The sequence below is a fragment of the Chinchilla lanigera genome, unplaced genomic scaffold (genome assembly GCF_000276665.1).
Source record: "Chinchilla lanigera isolate Chin_1 unplaced genomic scaffold, ChiLan1.0 scaffold00075, whole genome shotgun sequence".
Lineage (NCBI taxonomy): Eukaryota > Metazoa > Chordata > Mammalia > Rodentia > Chinchillidae > Chinchilla > Chinchilla lanigera.
The window spans coordinates 10,913,926-10,929,396 of record NW_004955476.1 but is presented as its reverse complement, the minus strand read 5'-3'; the positions used below and the strand labels follow the sequence as shown (position 1 = coordinate 10,929,396).

The following is a 15,471-nucleotide window of genomic DNA, read 5'->3' as shown; positions in this document are numbered from 1 at the left end:
GCCACAGGGAGAGTGGTCAGTTTGACCTGTGCTTGGGAGCCAGGGTGTGCCAGCGTCGAACAGGCCGCGCAGAGCACCCCATCCTTTGGCGCTGGAGGTGGGGCATGACCACAGCGCCTGTGGTGGAGCCACCCCGCCTGTCCCAGGGCCGGCAGGGTCCAGGGCTGGCAAGGAGGGATGGCTCTGTGAGGTGCAGGGCCTGGCCTGTGGGGAGGGACTCTGGTGTCCTGGGAGAGGGACGACGAGGCCCCAGCTCAAGGCAGGCTGTGATGGGGCCGTGTGGCATCCCCGCGCGGGGCTGGTCAGAAGCAGGAACTCCTGGCGGAGGGCAGCACAGGGGCCCCGCTGGTCCTGGGGCTGAGCTGGGCTGCTCTCCTGCAGGCCTCGTGAAGCTGGGTGTCCACTGTGTCACTTGTCAGAAAGTTGCCATCAAGATCGTCAACCGCGAGAAGCTCAGCGAGTCCGTGCTGATGAAGGTGGGGACCGTGGGGCGGCGGCTTCTGGAGGGGGGCCAGGGCTGCGGCAGCTGTGGAGTGGGGGCGCTGTGGGCCACCACAGAGGGAAAGGCATGGCCTGTGAGAGACACGAGCTTGTGCCCACCGTGGACAGGGTGGCCCCCACCTTTGCCAGTCCTGGGTGGGGAGGGCAGGGGTTGTGACAGGGGCAGAGGCCTGGGCATCTTGGGTCTAGGGTCCCTGCCTCTCTGTGGGGGCACCACGAGCCTGGGGAAGGATGCATGCTCCTGCCTGCATCTCACAGTGTGTGCACTCCTGTAGGTGCAGTCCTGTAGGTCTGCAGCCTGGTGCTGTGGTGGCATTCCCAGGCCTCCTATGTGGGGCCAGGCTGCATAGCCAATGTTCCCAGCATCCCCATCTCCCCAGCCTGGGAACACAGTGTCTGACCCTGAGTGGACAGGCCGTGGGGCCGTGGGGCAGGTGGGGCTGCTGGTGGCAGCCCCTGATGCATCTCTCTGGCAGGTGGAGCGGGAGATTGCCATCCTGAAGCTCATCGAACACCCGCACGTCCTGAAGTTGCATGACGTCTATGAAAACAAAAAATATTTGTAGGTATTGCTGGGCTGGAGAGCTGGGGGGCAGGCTGGGCACAGCTGAGGCTAGGGCAGTGGGTGGGTACATCCGAGGGAGGCCACTGCCTGGAGATCTCAGCTCTACCAGCAGAGGGCCGTGAGGGTGCAGGGCCCACCCTGGGCCTGTCTGGAGGGGAGATGGGGTGGGAGCCCCCTCCATGTGCGAGCCTCTGGGGGCAGGGGTGGGCAGAGCCTTAGGCCCTGTGACCTCCCCGTGGGGGCTGCATGGCCCCTGTTCCCCTGGCCCATGCCTACCACTGGGCTCCCTCACAGCCTCGGTCCCTGGGGTCACTGGCTGCTGTCACCAGCTCCTGGCTCAGGCCAACTTCTGTCCAGTGTGGCTGAGCACATAGTTCTGCCCCGGCAGCCTCATCCCATGGGGCCCCATTGCCCACTGCTGTGTGGCCCCAGAACTGGCCTCAGCGAGTGCATCTGGGTGGGATAGAGTGTCACTTGTGGGGTCACTGAGGCTGGGGATAGGGCGAGGCATGTGGGGTGTGTGTGCCTCTTACCTGCAGGAGAGTCTGTGTGGGGAGTGTCCAGAGCAGCCTTGGGGTCCCCGGCCCCACACTGCCACCCGCCTTGAATGCCCTGTTGTCTCTGGGTGCCAGGCTGTTGTGGGCTGCAGAGGAGGGCCGAGGTGGTAGGGTCAGCCCCTGGCCTTGGTCTCTTGTCCGTCACCCTGGGGGCACACACGAAGAAAGCTGACCAAGGAAATGCATGGGCAGCCCTGGAGCTGTGGAGCGCTGGGGCGGTGGGCAGTGCAGGGCCTTGAAGCACAGGCTGCCAGCGCTGTCCGGGTGGAGTGAAGGCCCAGCCCTCTTCACTCCACAGCCGGAGGGCGGGGGACAGGCTGGTCCCAGGAGGCCTCTGTCCCGAGGGGCTGGCACTGCATGGTCACTGCGGCTGAAGCCCAGGCTGCAGCCTGCTCCGGGGGCACTGACGCCCTGGCTCTGCAGGTACTTGGTGCTAGAGCACGTCTCTGGGGGGGAGCTGTTTGACTACCTGGTGAAGAAGGGGCGGCTGACGCCCAAGGAGGCCCGCAAGTTCTTCCGGCAGATCATCTCAGCGCTGGACTTCTGCCACAGCCACTCCATCTGGTACGGGCACGACCTCATCTGTGTGACACTCGGCCCCAGCTTCTTCCCCATGCATGGGGGAGCCCAGGTGGCCGGGCAGAAGATAGCAGGAACCCTATGTCCCCCCAGGCCAGGAGGGACTTGATTGGCTATCTATGACGTCACCAGCCTAGGCTGCCATTGGTCGGCTGCTTTGTCGGCGCTGGGTGGCGGGCAGCAGCCTCCGTCAAAGGCTGGGGTGGGGAGGGGATAGCTGGTCAGCCTCACCACCCTCTCCCCAGCCACAGGGACCTGAAGCCAGAGAACCTGCTGCTGGATGAGAAGAACAACATCCGCATCGCAGACTTCGGCATGGCATCCCTGCAGGTCGGCGACAGCCTGCTGGAGACCAGCTGCGGGTGTGTGGCGCCCCCGCCTGGCCGCTGCCCTGCACAGCCCCAAGGGCCCGGGCGTGCACCGATCCAGCCCTGTCCCCAGCCCCTGGCCTGGCTGAGGGCAGAGGACTCCAGCCCCATCCTAGCACCAGGGCCCGTGTAGGCCGAGAAGACCCTCACCGTCCCTGTGCTGCCTCCAGCCGGAGCGCAGCTGCAGTGCCTGCTCCCCCAGCGGGGTGTGCATGAGCCCCTGCCTGGCTCCAGTGCCTCCTCAGCCAGGGCCTGGTGCCCCTCCTAGGGCTGGATGGAGGGGCAGCCCCGACTGCGGCGACCCGAAGGAGCACCCAGGGAACTGGAGGTGTAGGGGCTTGGCCAAAGCCGCTGTGCCCCTCCCACGGTGTGCAGGGAGGCTGGGTCTGGAGGAAGGGCCTGACTTCCTGTCCCCTGACCCATGCCTTTGCCCCCAGGTCCCCCCACTACGCGTGCCCAGAAGTGATCCGGGTAAGTAGGCGCTGGGGCGCTGTGTGGGGGTCACCCTGTCAGGCTGGACCTGAGTGTTGCTCCCAGGACCCTCAAGCCCCGACCCGGGCCGGGCGGCCTTCCAGGCCAACACCTGCCCTGGCATTGCCCGCAGGGGGAGAAGTACGATGGGCGCAAGGCGGATGTGTGGAGCTGCGGCGTGATCCTGTTTGCCCTGCTGGTGGTGAGTCCCCCGCAGCCCCGCGGCCCCTCTGGCTGTTCTTCCCCTGCCTGCATCTTGTCCCCGTCTGCCGCCCCCACCCCCGCCCCATCCCCCTGCCCTCTTGATGCCGCCCGCCTGCCCGCAGGGGGCGCTGCCTTTCGATGACGACAACCTGCGGCAGCTGCTGGAGAAGGTCAAGCGGGGCGTGTTCCACATGCCACACTTCATCCCGCCGGACTGCCAGAGCCTGCTTCGGGGCATGATTGAGGTGGACGCGGCCCGGCGCCTCACGGTGTGTCCCTTCCTGACGCCAGCTCCTAGGCTGTCTCTTCCACAGACAGCCCTGCTGCCCGTGGCTCTCCCGTCTCAGAGTCGCCTGGGGGCACTGCTCGCTGTGCATGGGAGCCCTGGGGTGTGCTGGGGGTTATGGCGTGCGAGGAATGTATGTGCCGAGTGTGTGCTGGATGTGCAGGCACTGTCAGGAGTTAGGTGTGCCACTGTGTGTGCGTGGGTGGGAGTGTTGCCAGGGTGCATGTGTACAGGTGTGGGCTGTGCCAGGGAGCGTGCACAAGTGTGCGTGTGCAAGGGTGTATGAGGAAGGTGTTACGAGTGTGTGCTAAGACCTGTGTGTCCAGGCGTGTGTGTGCCAGGGTGTGTGCACTGGTGTGCATAGATGTGCGCGTGCAAGCGTGTGCACGGGAGCAGGCGTGTGCCAAAGCATTTGGCCCAGGAGTGTGTGTGCCCATGCTGTGCACAGTGCATGCTGTGTGCCTGTGAGTGGTCTGGGGGCTCCCCTGGCACACCCTTGTGAGCAGGGTGCAGGCTGGCACCCAGGGAAGGCCCAGGTGGGTGGAGAGGGCCCCGGGGGACTGCCCAGGCCCTCGCCTGCACTGCACTCGGCCCCTCCGGCCCCGGATGCCTGGCCTCAGCTCCTCTGGTGCCTGCTGGAGGGCCCAGCGCAGGCCGCTCGGGCTCCGGGGACTGCACTCCTGCCTCTCCCGCTCACTGGCACTGCCTGGACCCTGCCTGTCACCCACTCCTCTCCCTCCTGGTTGTGATCCCTGTGCCTGGGGGAGGTGACTGGGTGCCAGCTGGGGCTCTGGGCATGCGGCCCCTGCCTCTCCTCCCTCTTGCTACAGCCTTACCTTCTAACGTGGGACCCCGGTACTAACACTGTTTCTCTTTCCTTGTAGCTAGAGCACATTCAGAAACACATATGGTATATGTAAGTAGCTTCTCCATGCACTAACGCTTGCTTTGCCTGCTACTGTGGCCTGGAGGGCCCGCTAGGAAGGGGGGCGGCCAGCACTGGAGAGGCAGGATGGGCCTGCAGGGCTGGGCCAGGGACAGCAGAGACGGGACCTGGGCTCCCACCCGCCTGCCTCCTTGGGGTGGGTGGGGTGGCCAGGCTGGGGCAAGTGACCGCTGTGCCCTGTCATCCACAGAGGGGGCAAGAATGAGCCAGAGCCAGAGCAGCCCATCCCACGCAAGGTGCAGATCCGCTCACTACCCAGCCTGGAGGACATAGACCCCGATGTGCTGGACAGCATGCACTCGCTGGGCTGCTTCCGGGACCGCAACAAACTGCTACAGGACCTGCTGTCCGAGGAGTAAGCTGGGTGGGTGGGTGGGGTCTCCACATCAGGGCTTGGGCTGCTCTGGGATGGAGCCCTTTTCGTGGCCAGATCCCATGTCCAGCAATGCACACCGCATCCCAACCCTCCTGCTGCCTCCTTGGTGCTGCAGGGAGAACCAGGAGAAGATGATCTACTTTCTTCTCCTGGACCGGAAAGAAAGGTACCCCAGCCATGAGGACGAGGACCTACCGCCCAGGAATGAGATAGGTATGTGGCCTCCCCGCTGCCCTGTGCCCCACGCCTCACCGGCTGCTGCTGACCCCTCCCTACACACAGACCCTCCCCGGAAGCGCGTGGACTCCCCGATGCTGAACCGGCACGGCAAGCGGCGGCCTGAGCGCAAGTCCATGGAGGTGCTCAGCGTGACAGACGGTGGCTCCCCGGTGCCTGCGCGGCGAGCCATCGAGATGGCACAGCACGGCCAGAGGTGCGTGCCTGCTCCCGGGTCCCGCGCCGTCCTCCCGCTCCCGGGGGAGGGCGGTGTAGCCTTCCACCATGCTCCTCCATCTGGCCTGGCCTGGGTTCAGGCCTGCGCTGCTGGCTGGGCTGGGCTGGGCTGTGCTGAGGGCTGCGGGGCTGCATGGGCTGGCAGGGCTGCTCTGGGCTCAGCCAAGATGGCTGAACTGGACTGGGCTGGGCTGAGCTGGGCTGAGCTGGGCTGAGCTGGACTGGGCTGGGCTGGGCTGGGCTGTACTAGACTGGATTGAACTGGGCCAAGCTGAGCTGGACTGAGTGTACTGACCTGGGTTTAATTGGAATGAGCTGGGCTGGCAGGACTGAGCTGCACTGAACTACCCTGAGTTGGGATGACCTGGATTGAACTGGACTGAACTTGGTTGAACTGGGTTGAAGTGGACTGAGCTAGGTTAAGCTGGACTGAGCTGAACTGAACAGGATTGAACTGGAATGAGCTGGGCTGAGCAGGATTGAACTGGAATGGGTCGGGCTGAGCATCTTTGAACTGGACACAGTCCAGCTGAGCTGAGTTAAATAAGTGAGCAGGATTGAACTGAATTGATACAGGTTGAACTGGACTGAGCTGGGCTGAGCTGGATTAAACTGGACTGAGCTGGATTGAACTTGATTGAAATGAAGTGAACAAATCAACTGATGTGGATTAAACTAGACTGAACTGGATTGAACAGGACTGGGATGGGCTGAGCAGGGCTGAGCAGGGATGAACGGGACTGAATGGGACTGAGCTGATTGGGGCCAGGCTGGGCTGCGAAGTGTCCGGGCCGTGTTCAGAGCTGCCGGTCCCAGTGGTTCCTCTCCCTGATACCTGCCTGCTCTGAATGGCCTGTTGTGCTGTGGCAGGGATGTGGACGCTGGGGTGATGGCAGACGTGATCTGTTGCCCCTCCAGAGCCTGGATGGGCATAAGCTGGCAGGGCTGCAGAGGCCCTCACAGTCCTTGGTGCTGGGCACAGCTCTAGGGACCCAGCCTTCCTTGCCCAGGTGGGGTCTTGGTTGTGTGGGCCCTGCGAAGTCTCAGGAGCCCTGGCCTTCCTCGGCCACCCTGTGGGTTGGGCCCCAGCACCCGGCTGCCTTTCTGCCTGTTGGGTGCCTGGGTGTTGGGGCAGAACCCGTGAGGTGGCCGGGTGGCTGTTACATAAGACTGCCCTGCCCCAGCCTGCCGGGGCCCTCTGGGGTGGGGCTGGCACGGTCTCCAGCACTGGGGCTCTGGTCCACTGTCCCTTGGCTCCTGGCACCAGGCTGGACAGCAAGGGCCTTTACTGACCGTGCAGTCCCTAAACCCCACAATGTCCTGCGTGTTGGAGCGGGTCCCTCGCTGTAGCCCAAGTGCTGCCCTCTCCGTGGCTGCTGGTGCCTCCCTGCCCTTTCTGTGCTATGGACTGAGCAAGTCCCTGGCTTCCGCCCCAGCTTCTGGCTGCGTGTGGGGTGGTTGCCGTCCGGAGGGTCTGCAGAGCCTTGTCCCACCACATCCCACTGCTTCCGCTTTTGGCCTGGCCGCCCTCCGAACGGGTGTCCTAGTTGTCGGTGGTGAATGCTGGGTGTCCTGCAAGACCCGGCTGCCCCACCCTGCAGGCTGCCCAGGGCAGGCAGGGTTTGCTGGCCCTGCCTTCACATCTCTTGCCGTCTCCGTGCGCTGGCCTGGGTCAGGTGGCTGTGCCCTACCCAGAGCCTTGTGAGGTCCAGCCTGGGTCCCGGGCAGCAGCCGGGCCTGGAGCTGACCTGTGTGCGTGTGGCAGTAACTCTGTTTTCTCGCTTTGTTCCTGCTGTAGTAAAGCAATGTTCAGTAAAAGCCTGGATATCGCTGAAGCCCATCCCCAATTCAGCACAGAAGACAGGTATACACCCTGCCTCTGCCCTAGCCCTTCAGCCCTGGATGTGCGGCTCTGCTGGACCAGGCAGCAGAGCGGGCCTGGTGGCGGGCTGAGCGGGACACTCCCTTCCCTCTTCTCTGCAATGGCACTGTCCAGGGCCAGGGGGAGCCAGGGCGGAGGGTCGGGATGACAGGGTGCGGCCAGTGGCCAGCCCTGGGCAAGAGCTACATTACTGACCTCAGACAGGCACTCCTGCCAGCGGACTTTGCCCCGCGGGGCTTGGCAGCCTGGGCGCCAGAGCAGCTGTGCCGTTCACTGTGGCCACAGGAGAAGTCAAGCAGCCGGCCTGGGCCTGGCTCTGCCAGGCAGGGCCGCTGTGCCCAGCAGGACCTCGGCCCACTAGTGCTGGCCACCTGGCCCAGCCTCGTCCCTCCTGCGCTTGGGCCCTGAACCTCTGTGCCCCGCCTCCTGGGCACCCACCCTGGCTGCCGGGGCGCTGCCTCCCAGCTTGGGTCACTGTAGTTCAGGCCTGCCGCGCCCTCCGCTTCTCTGTGCTGTCCCTCGCCACGGTGAGCTCTGGCTGGCTTGGCAGGCTGTGGGCCTCACTCGCTCTTGGCTGCTGCCCCTGTGTGGCTGTCCCACCTTCCCGACCTCTCAGGGCTGGGCGCCATGCTGAGAACCAGTCTTTGCTGCCTCCTGGCCCCCTTGGCGGTCAGGTGGGGAGCCTAGCAAGGAGCCATGGCCCCACCCACAGGTGCTGGGAGCCTGTTAGGGGGCCAGCGTGGTCAGGGTGCCAAGCCTCAGCGGCTCCCCAGCAGGCCAGGCGTGGCTGGCAGGCTGTGCCGGTCCCGCCTCCTCTCAGCAGCTGCCTCAGCCCCTCTGCCGCATTCCTCCTCTGAGGACCAGGGGCGTTGGCCTTCTTGTGGTGTTGGGGAGTAAGACCTAGTCCCCCCGGCGGGGACACCTGGGCCAGGCCAGGTCTCCTGCCAGGAGGGAGCAGGAGTGGATGGACGTGGAGGGCTGGGCTGTTGGGCGCCCGGCAGGCGGCCCACGTACCGACTCGGTGACATAGCCTTGGGGGGTGGGCACAGCCAGGGCTGGGCCTTGTGCCCTCATCCCTCACATACCTGATCCCTGCAGCTCCTTGCTGCAGGGCCCTCTGCACCTTCTGTGCCAGGCCTGGGCCTTTGATGGCATATGCCGTGAGCAGGAGGCCCGGGGTCCAGCTGCACGATGGGCACTGATGTGAGGTCAGCAGGATGAGCTTGGACACTGCTGTGCTCACCCAGGGACCCCTTGGGCTCAGCAGGCTGCACCAGCCCCAGAGCCTCGGGGCATCTGGAAGGTCCCCAGGGGAGAGGCCCTGGGGGCCCTGGGTGATCACCTGTCTGCTCTGCCACCCACAGGTCTCGGTCCATCAGTGGTGCCTCCTCAGGCCTCTCCACGAGCCCCCTCAGCAGCCCGCGGGTGAGTGACTTCCCACCCAGGCATCAGGCTATGGCCGCATCCCGATGGTGTGGTGGGGTGGGAGGAAGCTGGCCAGCCCCACGCTGGCCTGGGATCACTCGTGTGGCTGCTCTAGCTAACTGCACGTTCTTCTGTTCTGTGTCGTCTGTCCTCTTGTGTGTCATGTTTTCTTCTGTGGCCCTGGCTGCTCTCACTGGTCCTGCTTGGGTTCCTGAATGCTGTGTGTGCATGGGGTGGGGGCACGCATGGCACTTCGTGGTCCCCCCTCCCGCTCACTGCCACGCCTTGTAGCCTGTTAGAAAGTTCATCCTGCCTCCCCCACCCCCCGAACTGCCCCTTGTGGCCTGCTGCCCAGCCACTTCTGTGGAGCCCGAAGCTTGTCGGAGCACCCTGCGGCCTGGACACGCACTCACTCTGCAGGCTGCCTCACGGCCCAGCCCCAGGACCCAGACCTTGCCGCGCAAGGCCAAGCTGACTGACAAGCCGCTGCAGGGCACCAAGTCCAACCCACTCCCAGCCTGCACCCGGGCTCGGCCACCTGGCCCTGGCCTCAGCCCCCCGCTGGCCTCGTCCCCGGGTCCCCCAGCCCTGCCAGCCACTGAGACTGAACCAAACACCAAATCTGTCCCCACCATACAGGTGACCCCTCACCCCTCACCGAGGGGCAGTCCCCTTCCCACCCCCAAGGGGACGCCTGTCCACACGCCAAAGGAGAGTCCAGCTGGCACGCCCAACCCCACACCACCGTCCAGCCCCAGTGTTGGAGGAGTGCCCTGGCGGACGCGGCTCAACTCCATCAAGAACAGCTTCCTGGGCTCGCCTCGCTTCCACCGCCGGAAACTGCAAGGTTAGCATGGTGCGGGGTTGAGGGGGCCCTGCCAGGCTGGTCAGTGCCCACAGCCGCAGGGGGTGCCTATTGCTCCAGGATGCAGGTGCCCCTGGGTTGGCCCTGGCCCCTCCTGTCCTCCTCTGGGTAGTGGTCAGGTCCAGGCATGTGGGCTTGGCCAGCTCCCCTGGGGCTTCTGTGTCCTGCACTGTGCTAGGTAGCTGAGGGCCACTACCCGACCTGTTGGGGTGTATGTTGGGGGAGGGATGGCCGCTGACCCAGCAGGCCCAGCATGACTTCAGCACCAGGGCGTGGACAGTTCCCCACAGCTCCACCGTAGGTGGGTGCAGGGGCTGAGGATACCCAGCCCAGGCCAGAGCAGTCACTGCCTGCCTTCTCCCCATCCTTCCTGTGCACAGTTCCGACGCCTGAGGAGATGTCCAACCTGACCCCTGAGTCCTCCCCAGAGTAAGTGACCCCTGCACGAGGCTGCCTCGTACCTAAACACTGGGCCAGTGGAGGGTTGTGGGGTCCCTTTCCAGAGAGGGGACAGTTACCTCTGGGTGTTCCTCTGGAGCCCCTGCTTATCCTTCTGGTCTCACTGTGGATGGCCTGGTTCAGCCCTTGGAGTCCCAGGAGCCTGAGACCCCAGCCCTAGAGCACCTGCTCTGAGGGGCAGCTGAGTCTGGAGTCGAGTCTGGAGAAGTCCGCCATGCTGAGGAGGAGGGACGTGGCGGTGGGGCCTGTGGGGTGCCTGTGCAGGGAGGCAGGGTCCTGGCAGAGGCCTGGTGTGGGTGTGGATGAAGTGGGCAGGCGAGGCAGCGCCACGCTGCAGAAGTTTCTCCTTGGAGGACAGAACTGAGACGGGAGCTCTGCAGCCCTAGCAGCACTGCCCTTGGTGATAGGCACTGGAGTGAAGATGTCCCTGAGACGCACTCCACAGTGGTCTCCATCGCGGTCCCCGCTGGCATGATCTGACAACGCCAAGTGAACCCTGGCCCATGCACCTGCAGGGAGCAGTGGCTAGCTGGAGCTGTGGGATGGCACTGGGCTCTGAGCAAGGGAGACACCTTGGTTGCGTCGCTGGCTCTCAGCAGGGACCTCTGGTGGCCGCTGTGTGTGCTGACCCTGCTGATGAGACTGTCCCACAGGCATTGCTCCTGGCCTGCTGGAAACACACTTGGAGTCACTGTTTTCCAGAACAGTTGCCAGCTGGTCTGTGCGGTGACCACTGGCTGCCCTTCTTTTCCTCCTGTGCAAGACTCTGGTGGCCCTGTCCCCCTCCAAGGACCGGCACTGTCCTGTCCCCTCAGCCTCTGCAGGGAGGACTTGGCCCAGTTGCCACCAGCCCTGTGTCATGAGGATGCTCAGAGAGATGGGCACGCAGTAGGCGGGACAGAGACTCTGGAGGAAGCCAGGCCCTTCTCTCAGGTGGATGAGGACAGTCCAGTGAGGTCCACTGCTGATCAACTGCTGCGGTCATCCAGCACCTTTGTGGCCACCCAGGCTACTGTCTGCCCCCTAGCCACATGGACTCCAGCTCCAGCATAGGCTGCACTACCCCAAACCACGAGGCTCCAGTCACAGCCTCTTGGAAGTCACACTGCTGGCCCACAGAGCAGGAAGCTGGGTGCTCCGTTTCCTGTGTCTTCTTCAGGATGGGGCATCGGAAACCTTGTCTGCAGTTCCAGACAGTTAGCCACTCTGGGACGCCTGGGCTGGGCCCCAGGCCCTGGCACAGGCACTGTGCACAGTGAGGGCAGGAGCCTGTGCCCGGAAACAGTGCACAGGCTGGATGGTGGCTGCACTTGGAATGGCGGAGGGATGGGTGAGGCTGGAGAGCAACTCCAGAAAGGGGTGAGGAGGCCTCCACCTGTGCGGCCTGACATCTGCTGTGGTCTCCGCCTCTGTGGGCAGGACATGTATGGAGCCCTGATGGTCATTTGGCAGTACCTGGGCACCCAGGCCCCTCCTGGCAGGGTAGGGGCTGGGACACAGGGAGGACAGTGTCTGGTGGTGTGGGCAGGTCGCTTTGGGGCCCACGGCTGAGCACAGCATCAACCAGATGGTGGCTTCTTGGGCTGCACTGGGGAAGAGCTGTCCCGGTGTCCAGGTGTCCAAGGGCCTGGGCTGGTCTGGGAACTTGTAGGCTGCCAGAAGGAGGCCGGCGGGCGAGACGGTTTCGCAGGGGTCTCCTTAGGAGCAGGTCAGGCGTGCCACACCAGGGTTCTGACTTCACTGGGGAGATGGAGGCCGGAGGCATACGTCCTGGCCTGCATATCCAGCCCTTTGGGAAAGGGCGGGCAGCATGTGATGGCGCGTGGGGTGAGGAAGGGGTCTGGGAGGCAGGAAGGCGGCAGTGGGCCCTTTCCAAGCACAGTGTCCTGCAGTCAGCCCCTGGGACAGGTCTGCGGAGAGCGCTCTGGGCAGGACCCTCCCTGTGCCTGAGGGCAGGGCCACGGGCCGCCTATCCCCAGGCCCCCTGCCAGGTGGGAGGGGTGTGGCCCCATGGTCTGCAGGGCATTTGGCCCAAGCAGACCACATACTAGGCTGGGGACACTTGTCAGGGTGGGACAGAGCAGGCTACTGCAAAATTGAGGGACCTAGATAGAGAGTTGGGGCCAGCGCAGCCGCTTGGAGGGAGCTGAGGGTGGGACGGAGCAGCAGAACCAGGGTTCGGCTGAGGCTCAACCTGTGGGGACTGTGGTCAGGACTGTGGGTTAGGGAGGGCAAGTGTGTGGGCTTCGGTACATGGAGGAAGGCGTAGGGCTGGCGCTGGGAGGTGGTCTCAAGTTAGAAGATGGGTGCACGGTGAGGGTTCATGGTGGGGTGCCAGGTTGGGTGGGCCAGGAGTGAGGTTAGGGTCAGCGTCAGAGCCCCGGTGGTCATCACAGCCTCTGCCCCATTCCAGGCTGGCCAAGAAGTCCTGGTTCGGGAACTTCATCAACCTGGAGAAGGAGGAGCAGATCTTCGTGGTCATCAAAGACAAGCCCCTGAGCTCCATCAAGGCTGACATTGTGCATGCCTTCCTGTCGGTGAGCCCTGGGCACTGCCTGCTGCCTCCCGTCCCTGCGCCTTTCTCCTGACACGGCCTGCTGTGCTTCTGGTGGCCCAGTGGCCTGGGATGAGTGTGCCAGGGGCTGGCTGGCCTCCCCCCCACGGACACCTGCCTTGTCCTGGGCTGGGACTTTCAGGGGGCCTTCTCAGATGGCCCCTGGCCCAGCCTGGCCAGGGTGCCCTTGCCTGTTGGACACTGCCTGGAGTCCCTTGGAGCTGGGTAGCCTGAGCCCGTCCCTGGCCTGCCCCTGACTTGTTCCCTAAACCTGTCTGGCCACAGCCCCTGTGCCAGGAGATCCCTCTGCTTTTTGCCATTGTAACTCATACCTGATGTGGGCGCTGGGGCTCCTGTGTGGGCCAGGACTGAGACCAGTGGGGACCCCACCCAGGCCTGCCTGGTCACACCCACACTCGTTTGGCTGTGCTGCCCTGTTCCCAGCCCAGCTGGGCCGCAGGTCTTTTGCTGGTGTCCTCACCTGCGTGGGGGTGGGCCACGGTAGAGCTGCTCCCAGTCCCGAGCTCACGCACACGGCCCCCTGCAGATCCCCAGCCTCAGCCACAGCGTCATCTCCCAGACCAGCTTCCGGGCCGAGTACAAGGCCACGGGCGGCCCGGCCGTGTTCCAGAAGCCCGTCAAGTTCCAGGTGGACATCACGTACACGGAGGGCGGTGAGGCGCAGAAGGAGAACGGCATCTACTCTGTCACCTTCACCCTACTCTCAGGTGAGTGCCAGGCGGGGAGGGAGGTGTTCTGCGGCCTTGAGCCCGGGTCCTGACCCCCGTCTCCCCCAGGCCCCAGTCGCCGCTTCAAGAGGGTGGTGGAGACCATCCAGGCCCAGCTGCTGAGCTCCCATGACCAGCCATCGGCCCAGCACTTGTCAGGTGAGGTGAGGCTCGTGGCTCCTGCACTAGCGAGTGGGTGTGGCTCCAGGTGCGAGGACCAGGGGCGATGCCCCTCCTGCCCGACTGTGGCTCACCCTCAGGGAGCAGGGCCCCTGGCGCGGCGGCCACAGCACACTGAAAGGCGCCTCTTGTCCACTGTAGAACCGCCCCCGCCAGCGCCAGGACTGAGCTGGGGTGCTGGGCTTAAGGGCCAGAAGGTGGCCACCAGCTACGAGAGTAGCCTGTGACACGGCAGGTAAGGTGTCCGGCCCGCTGTCTGGCCGGGGCGGGCGGGGCTGCGGCAGGGCCTCGGGTGAGAGCCAGGCTGGCCCCGGAGGGCCCCGCACCAGGTGGCCGGACACGGGCGCAGCCCCGGCAGGCTGCGGGGGTAGCGACTGAGGCTGTGCTCCCCAGGGCTTCCTGCCACGGCACCCCAAGAGAGAGGCAGGGGCTTCTGAAGCCTGACCCCTGCCTCGAGCAGGGTGGGCAAGGCCCCGGCCACAGCAGAGCCCCATGGGGCGTCAGCTGCTCGGCAGCATCGAGGGCAGGATGCACACGGCAGTGTGGGCCTGTGGGGCAGCGGGATGGGCGCGGTGGGCGCCTGCATGGGCTGCATCTATTCGCTGGGTGCACCGAGCACTGGCAGCCCGGGGTTGCTGGCATCGTGAGCTGGGCCCTGGTCTGCAGCCTGGGCAGCTGCATCCAGCCACTCTGAGCGCTGTGGCACTGGGCCCATAGGGCCCTTTCCCAGCCCGGTCCTCACAGCCAGGGCCTGGCAGGGCCACTGTTGTGTGTGGGGCCCTTGAGGTCCTTCCACACACCCCTCCTCATTTCATTCTCATTCCATCACCTGTGGCTGTGTCCCCGACGTGTACCTTGTCACCGCTGTGGTGGGGCTCAGCTGAGCCAGGGCTGAGGGCTGGCAGGCAGAGGGTGGCCAGGAGGGTGTGTGGTCAGCCTGGGGCAGCTGCTGCCTCCTGGGGCCTTGGCCCCGCTGAGAATAGAGCAGAGGCTGAGGGACAAAGGCCTGTGCTCACGGGGACCCCAAAGACAGAGTGTGGAGAATGGCCAGGGCTGGGAAGGGCAGAGCACACAGCCTGCTTGCGGAGCTCTTCTGGAGACCCAGCCTGTGCCCTCTTACCCGAGGGGGTCTCCCCAGCCCAGTGCTTCCTGACACCTCACGCTGCAAGTTGCAGCTGCAGCCCAGAGCCCCACTGAAGGTAGCCATCACCACCGCTCCTCCCAGAGCTGGCAGCACCTGATGGGTCCCACCTGGGGGTGGGAGAGGCTGGGAGGGCCCCAGGAGCAGGCTGGTAGCTGCGTCTCATCCCATGCAGGCCCCAGCTCGGGCCCTGGCAGCGCCGACATTCCCAGGTGCCGAAGATGAAGGGGCCACAACAGCCAGGGTCATGGGAGTGGCAGGGTGAGGCTGTGCTGGTGGCTGTGTGGCCCAGAGCCACACTGTGTGTTGTCTTTGGCCCAGGAGAGACAGAGACGTGGCCAGGCGGCCGAGTCATCTGGAGGCTCCGGCCAGTGGGGAGCCCTTCACTGACAGCCTGTGCTGCCCACCCGCTTCCCCGAGCTCCAGGCTCTCATCCAAGCCCCGCCCTGCTTGGGCCCTGCCCTTCCTGGCCCCCCTTTCACTCTCTCCCTCCCTCCTCTCTCCATTCTGTGCTCCAGACACCACTAACTGTATGGAAATGATGACGGGGCGGCTTTCCAAATGTGGTAAGAACCCCTCACGCTCACTGGCACCTCAGCCTGGCACGCCTCTGCTCCCCTACAGCCTACCCTGCCCCCATGGCTGTCCTGGGTACCCTGTGTGGTATGTAGCGCAGGCTCCTAGCTGCCCCGCCCCATCCCTGCCAGGCTCAGGATAGGCCCTGGGGACCACAAGGCTTGAGCAGGAGGATCAGGAGGGGCTGGCAGCGTGTGGATGCTGCAGAGTAGGGAGTGGAGGGAGGCTCCCCGTCATGCACCTGGCAGTGAGCACAGGCCCAAGAGGGGCTGCTACTCGTCTCTGCCCTGTCCTTTTGCTGGGACCAGGGCCCAGCCCCCCACCTTCCTGCCACGCCCTCTATGCCTGTCCACCA

The 15,471-nt window shown here is 64.9% G+C and overlaps 1 protein-coding gene across 9 annotated transcripts in view; it reads left to right on the top strand.

Moving 5' to 3' along the window:
- The window catches only part of Brsk2 (BR serine/threonine kinase 2), a 40,030-nt gene that overhangs the window by 22,148 nt on the left and 2,411 nt on the right, over positions 1 to 15,471 (top strand). Inside the window, exons 1-20 of one of the 9 annotated variants that reach the window (XR_001230801.1) lie at positions 215 to 476; positions 978 to 1,063; positions 2,047 to 2,187; positions 2,448 to 2,564; positions 3,008 to 3,041; positions 3,175 to 3,243; positions 3,368 to 3,514; positions 4,416 to 4,447; positions 4,668 to 4,832; positions 4,969 to 5,066; positions 5,136 to 5,286; positions 7,105 to 7,170; positions 8,553 to 8,613; positions 9,253 to 9,460; positions 9,859 to 9,907; positions 12,351 to 12,474; positions 13,039 to 13,219; positions 13,289 to 13,378; positions 13,541 to 13,634; positions 15,059 to 15,106. Coding sequence is in view for 8 of the 9 variants with exons in the window: in XM_013502990.1 (XP_013358444.1) it covers positions 270 to 476; positions 978 to 1,063; positions 2,047 to 2,187; positions 2,448 to 2,564; positions 3,008 to 3,041; positions 3,175 to 3,243; positions 3,368 to 3,514; positions 4,416 to 4,447; positions 4,668 to 4,832; positions 4,969 to 5,066; positions 5,136 to 5,286; positions 7,105 to 7,170; positions 8,553 to 8,613; positions 9,253 to 9,460; positions 9,859 to 9,907; positions 12,351 to 12,474; positions 13,039 to 13,219; positions 13,289 to 13,378; positions 13,541 to 13,626 (2,112 nt within the window). In the remaining variant the exon portion in view is untranslated. Of the gene's footprint in view, positions 1 to 210; positions 477 to 977; positions 1,068 to 2,046; positions 2,188 to 2,447; positions 2,565 to 3,007; positions 3,042 to 3,174; positions 3,244 to 3,367; positions 3,515 to 4,415; positions 4,448 to 4,667; positions 4,833 to 4,968; positions 5,067 to 5,135; positions 5,287 to 7,104; positions 7,171 to 8,552; positions 8,614 to 9,252; positions 9,461 to 9,858; positions 9,908 to 12,350; positions 12,475 to 13,038; positions 13,220 to 13,288; positions 13,379 to 13,540; positions 13,635 to 15,058; positions 15,107 to 15,471 lie in introns of those variants that run through there. The other 8 variants (XM_013502994.1, XM_013502987.1, XM_013502990.1 and 5 more) reach the window with 8 other exon arrangements.